Below are 8,294 nucleotides of genomic sequence, written 5' to 3' on the forward strand. Positions count from 1 at the left end.
AGCTGCCTAGTTAATTTAAAATCCTGTACTCTACTTACTGTCTGGAGTTGAGCAAGCCCAGAAAGTCATTACTAAGGTAAATCAACGAGTACGTTTTCTGGCTAGAATTGCTAAGTATCTGGACACAAAGGCTATGATGACCTTGGCAGGTGCTATTATTCAACCCTACTATGATTACGCCTGTTGTTCTTGGTATAATGGCCTAAGTAAGTATTTTAAAAACAAGCTTCAGACCTCACAAAATAAACTGGTAAGAATCATACTAAACCTACCCCCAAGAACCCACCTTGATCCCATTCACTTTCAAAGGCTGGGATGGCTAAAAGTTGAGGAAAGAGTTTGTCAAATTGAGATAACCATGGTACACAAGATTTTAAAAGTAACTTTTTTTTAGGAGAGTGCGGGATGTTCATAGCCACTCCACTAGAGGGAGTGCCACTGATTTTGTTCCTCCTAGAGTACAGAGCAAAGAAGGAAAGGGCTCATTTTTATCTGTTGCATCAAGTATGTGGAACAGAGTACCAAGTAATGTAAAGACAATCAGTAACTTAGATGGGTTTAAACGTGCTTTGAAGACGTGGATAAGGGGGCAGTCAGTGTAGGGAGTCCTTATTATGCTATATGTTGTTGTATGTTGTTGTATATTGTATATAATATGAAATTGTGGAGCTTTTATATACAAAACAAGTAGGGAGTCCTTATGTTATGTTGTTGTTGTATGTTGTTGTATATTGTATATAATTTGAAATTGTGGTGCTTTTATATGCAAACCAAGTAATGTGGTATTGCAGTCTTAGTAGTAATTGGTGTTTCTTATTTATTCATTTTCAATGGAGTTTTAGTTGCCACAACGCCACTCATGCCATTTTAACATCTGCTGCCATCCAACATCAAGGACCACAATGGAAATAAGCCCTTGGGCTTTATTGTGTAATCCTGACTCTCTGTTGTTTTCTTTTAGTGAAGTATGTGGTGTGGTTTTTGCTTGAAACTTACCATGTATTTGCTTTTATTCATAACTGAGACTGTCAAATAAAGTCAATCAATCAATCAATACTTGTGAAGCTTTGCATTTGGAGCTTTGTGTTCAAACAACACACAACTCCACACAACAATAATAACTAGGCCTATTTAAATTAACTTGCCAGTCTGAGGCTCTGGTAAATGTGATTTCAAGTTAAACCATGCTGTTGCCGTGCAGTGTATTTTATCAAAATAAATTAACTAGCCTAGGGCTAAGTTATTATGACCTATCACTCATGCCATTTTTTTTTTTTTTTTTTACTGTAGTAGGCTAGGCATTCATGATTCATTATTACACTATAGACCTTGGCTTTTTATATATCTATAATAGAATAAAATAAATGATTTCTATGGATGAGTTCCTCAAGATTGAATACTTTAATGTCATTGTCAAAAAGGCAACGCACTTGTGTTTTGGGTAGGCCTACAATACTGTACTTAGTAGCAGCAGGTTTTCAAGTAAAGTGCAATAAGAGGTAACAGTGATACCAGTGCTTGACAATTGAATTCAATTCACTAAATGTTGCTTTGATGGTACAGGAGGAGTTGGGGCAGAGCCAGAGGAGATGCCAGCAGATAATCCAGTTGAAGGAGAAGGAGCTGCAGGAGCTGAGGAAGGCTGTGGAGACTCTCAAGGTGAGAACTGACCAAAGGAGAAGACAATCTGCAGCAGGTTTCTGGTTATGTAGTTGGATCATAGTTATGATAAGTTGAGACACAAGCACGGCTCAAACACGGTTTGTCAGGGGAACTATCATTCACAACCAGACCCGAGAATTACTTTAATAATGCATTAGAGACATATTGATAACTATGAGTAAAGAAGGGCTCCCAATCCTTAAAAAACAATGTAACAATGCTGTGTGTGTGCGTGCGTGCGAGCAGTCTGGTGAAGAAACAGCAGTGGCGGAGAGTGAGAGGATGTTTACTGAGATAATCTGCTCCATTGAGAGAAGGCGCTCTGAGGTGACAGAGCTGATCAGAGCTCAGGAGAAGGCTGAGGTGAGTCGAGCTGAAGGACTCCTGAATCGTCTGGAACAGGAGATTGCTGAGCTGAAGAGGACAGATGCTGAGATGAAGCAGCTTTCACTGACAAAGGATCCCATCCATTTCCTCATGGTAGACAAGACAAAATAACTTTTTAGAGAGTTCAAACCACGGCAATACAGCTCTGTTAATGTCCTGCTGATCAAGGGCTCATGTCAGTAGGTCTACCTCACCCTAGTGTGTGTGTGTTTCTCTGTGCAGAACATTGCGTCCATAACTGAGAGGCCTTACAGCACAACTTCAACCAGCGTGACCTTCAGCCAAAGCTTCTCCTTGGAGCCCCTGAAGAAATCATTGTCTGCACTGAAGAAGAAACTCGAGAAGAAATTCAATTCAGTCTTCAAGCGGGAAATAGTCAAGATATCTGCAGCGGGTTTGACAATATTAGAAATCATAACATCGCCAACATCAGCATTGCCAATGATCTATTTAATGTTATGCATGATTTGATATTTGATCTCTTTGTTTTCTCTTGTAGCTATGACACATTTCCAGACCATCCAGAGCATACAGTGTGAGTCTCCACCTCATTAACACACACACACACACACACACACACACACACACACACACACACACACACACACACACACACACACACACACACACACACACACACACACACACACACTGTGTGCATGAATGTGTTGCCCTGCATATTATATGTCCACACAGAAGTGTTTGAGAAATGTTATTGAACAGAATAAGTATTGTAATACATTACATTTAGAAACAAGTACTTAGTGAAACCATGCTGCATGCTTGAATGTGTCATTATGTAGCCAGTGATGCCCAGACTTCCCAAGCCATTGGATGTGAGATGCATGTGGGTGAATGTGTGTCTCTGTGTTGGTCTGCAGATACTGATCCTGAACTCCCAGTCAGAAGAGCAGACAGTAAGGGTCTCCTGCCACCAGACAGTAAGTCATTACCAGAGATTCTAGTATATATACAGTATCTCTACTCTCTGTCATTACTGCGGACCTCTAACAGCCCCCAAGTTGTCTTTGCCAGAGGTGGAAAGAGTACTAAAATATTGTACTCAAGTGCAAGTACTGTTACTCTTTTGAGAATGTACTCAAGTTGGAGTAAATTTACCAGTCAAAAAATCTACTCAAGTAAAAGTAAAAAGTAAATAATTTAAAATGTACTTTGAGAAAAAGTAAAAAGTTACTTTTTAACAATCAGCGTTTTCTGCCTCTAGATGTGCAAGGGGTGCACTGGGTTAGAGGAAGAACAGTTAATGTTGTCAGCCTCCATGTCAGCCATCATCGTTTGAGTGAGAGACAGGTCGCACGCGCCAACTTTTTATAAACTAGGCTAGAATTCAAATGTTTTAATTTTTAGGCTAGAATTTCTAATTTTTTGTATTATTTTTTTAAACTCAAATATAACGCTTTGCTGTAAAATGTACCGAAGTACATTACTTGAAAGAAAATGTACTAGAGTAAAAGTAAAATTACACATTTTTAAAAGTAGTTTAAAAAGTACAAGTACAGAAAAAAGCTACTCAATTACAGTAACGCGAGTAAAGTAATTAGATACTTTCCACCTCTGGTCTTTGCCATAACCGAATGTCACTTACGGCCAACAGTCATGAAATGTTTATGACATGGACATGATGTTTATGACAAGTGCATAACTGTGCACTGTTATGACATCGTAATGACATGCATATGACACAGGGCCCAGTTAAGTGTTACCGATGGTTCTTGTTGTGAGCTTCCTGGAATAGGTTTGCTATGGGCAGCCCGATGAGAGAAAGTCTGCTATATCAAGCTGTACGGCAGGAAAGCATAACGCTCTGGATAACAGATGTAAAAAATAAAAATATTATATGGGCACTAGCACCAAAGGACCTTAATCTTTGCTGCAGGAAGTATATACGCTGTTGCATTTTTTTACATGTGGAGTCAATGTGGTGAGTCCAAGTCAGATTTCGGTCAATCATAAAACCCAGGTATTTGCAGGATGTCACTTTGTTTGTCATGTGATCTTCAATGTGATGTTTTCTGTCTCAGTGTCTGATGGCCAGGCTGTTACTGCTGAACCAGTGACCAGAGAAGACTTCTTGCAGTGTGAGTTGGACACACACACACACACACACACACACACACACACACACACACACACACACACACACACACACACACACACACACACACACACACACACACACACACACACACACTTCAGGAACAAGGTTACATCATACCTGCCAACCTTTCATTTCATTTCTTGTCATGCCTCAGTGCTTTGCAATATTGTTCCTTTACTTTCCTGGGGTGCAAACCGTGTTCTTTTCGGCACATTCCACTTTTTCAGCGTATTTTGGGGGATGTGTGTATTGTAATACGCGCTGGGGTAACGCACAGGGCAGCCGTGGCATAGTGGTTAGAGAGTTGGTCTTTCTATCTAGGGGTTGCTGGTTCGAATCCCCCCTGACCTCTCCCTGCATCTCCATCCATGGCTGAAGTGTCCTTGAGCAAAGCACCTAACCCCACATTGTTCCAGGGACTGTAACCAATACCCTGAAAAATAATAGTAATGTGCAGGAGTGTGTGTGCCTGTGGTGTACTTATCACAGACCTACACACACCTTTTACTGCCCCAAAAACACAGACAGACACACACACACACACACACACACACACACACACACACACACACACACACACACACACACACACACACACACACACACACACACACACACATAACTTCTCACCACCACCAAGCACACACTAAGCTATCAGAACTAAAATCTTGTTTTGTATTGTTTTCTCCTCCATCAGATTCCTGTCACTTCACTCTGGATCCAAACACAGCACACAGAGAACTCCATCTGTCTGAGGAGAACAGGAGGGTGGAGAGGAGAGATGAGGACCTGCCATATCCTGATCATCCAGACAGATTTGATATGTATGCTCAAGTGCTGTGTAGAGAGGGTGTGTCTGCACGCTGCTACTGGGAGGTTGAGTGGAGTGGAGAGGTTAATATAGCAGTGTCATATAAAAGCATCAGCAGGAAAGGACTTGGTGGGTTTGGAGATAATGATCTGTTCTGGAGTCTGGACTTTCGCGATTCCGGCTGCATTTTATGGCACAATGAAGAAAACACTAATCTCCCTCTAGTGGCCAGCTCCAGAATAGGATTGTATGTGGATCACAGGGCAGGAACTCTGGCCTTCTACAGCATCTCTGGAGACACAATGACCCTCCTGCACACAGTCCACACCACATTCACACACACACTCTACCCTGGGTTTTTGGTAGTTGATGAATCATCAGTGCAGCTGTTGTGAGGCCCCTACAGGTAAATGCTGGTATTTTGGGGCCTCTGCATTACACACACACACACACACACACACACACACACACACACACACACACACACACACACACACACACACACACACACACACACACACACACACATACACTGCTCTCTTTTTTGCACAAGTGCAATGTGTAGCTGTAGTTATCAGATTTAATTTGTTGCGTTTGTCAGCAGATTGTTTAACTGTTGTAATATTTTCTAATCTCTAGATTCGATTTGTCCTGCTGGACCATAACATAGTGGTTGTGAGATGCTGTTTAACTGTTATAGTCGTTTCTAGATGTAAATATGGCACTGTGCTGTGTCGGGGTGTTCAATTGCTATAAGTGTTAATTTGTGTTTATGGTTATGTTTATGTCGTCAACGTCGATGACATACTCCACTGAAGACATCACACTAGACTTGTTCTGTACCGTAACATAGTGGTGGTGAGATGCTGTTTAGCTTTTATAGTCATTTCTACACCACTGATGATATTAGACTTGCTCTCCCTCATGTTCTCCATTATCATTTATGAAACATTTGGACATTTATATTTCTGGTTTGGTGGGCCCCAATTATCGCAACAGTGAGGTGCTGTTTACTTCTATAGTAGCTCCTGTTGATGCTGCAAGTAATAAAGTATTCATGATCATTGAAAACCTGAAGGAGTCAATTTGACAGTGAATATGTTGATGTTGCACAATCCCTCATCTTGTTTACAGATTGAGGGATTTGAAAGTCAAGTCATGTCAGCTTTTATTGTCCGTTTCTTCATATGTGCAGATCATACAAGGAAATCAAAATTAAAAAGTTTCTCTCTCTATACCATGAAAGGACATAGACATACATAGGACTGACATTTACAAACTGACATCAAAGTGCGGGACAGGACAACAGTGATGGAACAGTAAATACAGTGAAGTGATGAAGTAGGCTATAAAACTGAGCATTTCATTGATGGAGTGATGAACGAGTAACAATATAATATAAAAATATATATAGTGAAAATGATCATAATAATAATTACTAATATGAACAAATTAACCCTCCTGTTATGTTTGGGGTCTATTTGACCCCATTCCATCTGTCTGCTGTGATTTACCCTATTTGGTGGTCGGGCCTCAAGGGGTCGTGAAGGTAGACGGGGGTCACGGACAAAACCCCCCAGAAAATCCCCAGGCTAATAATTAACAACTAATTAACTGTAAGTTGGTTAGTAACAGTATTTTAGGGGCTATCAGGTTAATAAATCGCTTTCCTGTAGCCTGGGTTTCTATTCTATAGGCCTATTAGCTGACAAATGATGGAAAACCTAGCAATAATTTTTTCACATCCACAACACTTGGTGGCGGTAGTGTGCCGTTTTTTCCACACCAGCCGTCAGTTAAATGCATGAAGAAGCCGTCTCCTCCTGCTGTGTGTGTGATGATGGTTGATGTGCAGTTGTCATCGTCAATGTTTGGTTTTCCATGTAAATGTTCTGCTGTAGGGCCGAGTAGAGTGGCGCCTCTCTCCTTCGGCTGGTCTGCATATCTCACCGCCAATCCATTCCTCATCAAAGACGGTAAGTGTATGGAGACTGCAGCAGCAGCAACAACCGACCTAACGAGCGACTATGTTGACATACAGAGGTGCGGGAGGGAGGCAGACAGGCATACAACCACTGAGCAAGTTTCGTTTGCATCGTACACTTCTACATTTCGTTTGTAGCCTTTACTTCTGAATCTGCCTTCAATATTTCACATTACCCAGCCGGTTAAATGAGCTGATGTGAAGCGTTCTCATAAAGAAAGTAAATCCGATGTCCCACTCTAAGGCCAGCCAGTATCACAACCATAAACCCTCTCTGACCACACCCCCTGCTTGGTCCTTGGATGGACAAACTCACCCCGTCAAGCAACCCATAGAAACCATTGATATAGGCCTATTATTATTCTTCAGCAGGATAGGACCTATTTTGACTTTCCAGTTTCTAACTCCACAAAAATAAATCAGAAAGACTTGAAAAAAGTTAGGGTGTGTAGGTCAAATGTTCTCCAATACAGCTTCCTTAGCGGAAGTCTGCACTCTCTGAATGCACTCGTTTTTAATTGAAAGAATTATGCTAAGTAGGAGGAGATCTGAAGTTTTACATATGATTGTTCTTAGCCATCACATCTTGCATGTGACTCTCTCTTGACTTGGGACTGTAATCTTTTTTGACTTCGTGTGTCAGACTCAAAGCTTTAGGGCAGGGGTGTCAAATTGTCATATTCACAGGGGGCCAACGTTAAAATCTGGGATGAAGTCACAGGCCAAACTCATGTATATACATATTTTTTAAATGTGCTAAAATAAATAATACAGTTAATACTCAAAGGCAAATAAAATTACACAAGCACAAACATATTCTATTTTATGAGTGGGAGATGTGAAATTGGCCACTGCCTATTTATATTTCTATGACCACCAGTGGGCGAGGTGTAAAATCAAAGCAGGGGGATGGTCAGTCAGAGATTGATTGTGATTATTGGGGGTTCGGGGGTTTCTCCCTCGAGAACATTTTGAAAATGTAGTTGCTAAAAGTGCAATTTTAACACTGTTTTAGTGCCTGTTTTAGAGGGGGAGGCCTGTTTTAGAGGGGGATGATTTTTGACCATTTACATTGTTGGGGGGATGGCATGCCCCCTCATCCCCCTACAACTCGAGCCCTGCCTATGACACACAACATTTCATGTTCAAGCCTTGTTATAACTAATGTATTGATGGTGTACGTACGTAGGCCAGCTGTTGCACACGTCTGAAATGACTCCGCATCCCGCGGGCCAGATTTGGCCCATGGCCCCGAGTTTGACATCCCTGCTTTAGGAACTCTGGACTTTGCTAGTTCTGATCTTGAACTGGACTAGTTCTGATGTTGGACC

The 8,294-nt window shown here is 41.3% G+C and overlaps 1 protein-coding gene across 1 annotated transcript; it reads left to right on the top strand.

The window, feature by feature from the left end:
• The first annotated feature begins 2,212 nt into the window (after positions 1 to 2,212).
• On the top strand, positions 2,213 to 5,390 carry LOC134445597 (stonustoxin subunit beta-like). The gene is made up of 5 exons (XM_063194651.1): positions 2,213 to 2,443; positions 2,549 to 2,584; positions 2,931 to 2,990; positions 4,092 to 4,148; positions 4,866 to 5,390. The coding sequence occupies exons 2-5, from the start codon at positions 2,551 to 2,553 to the stop codon at positions 5,372 to 5,374; spliced, it is 660 nt and encodes a 219-aa protein (XP_063050721.1). The 5' UTR covers positions 2,213 to 2,443; positions 2,549 to 2,550; the 3' UTR covers positions 5,375 to 5,390.
• Positions 5,391 to 8,294: the final 2,904 nt, after the last annotated feature.

The sequence above is a fragment of the Engraulis encrasicolus genome, chromosome 3, assembly GCF_034702125.1.
Source record: "Engraulis encrasicolus isolate BLACKSEA-1 chromosome 3, IST_EnEncr_1.0, whole genome shotgun sequence".
NCBI lineage: Eukaryota > Metazoa > Chordata > Actinopteri > Clupeiformes > Engraulidae > Engraulis > Engraulis encrasicolus.

Excerpts from the sequence above, each read along its gene's own strand:
- LOC134445597 (XM_063194651.1), top strand. The coding sequence starts at position 2,551 with ATGACACATTTCCAGACCATCCAGAGCATACAGT. Across the intron at positions 2,991-4,091 it reads GGGTCTCCTGCCACCAGACA|TGTCTGATGGCCAGGCTGTT; the intron begins GTAAGTCATTAC and ends TTTCTGTCTCAG. Across the intron at positions 4,149-4,865 it reads CAGAGAAGACTTCTTGCAGT|ATTCCTGTCACTTCACTCTG; the intron begins GTGAGTTGGACA and ends CTCCTCCATCAG.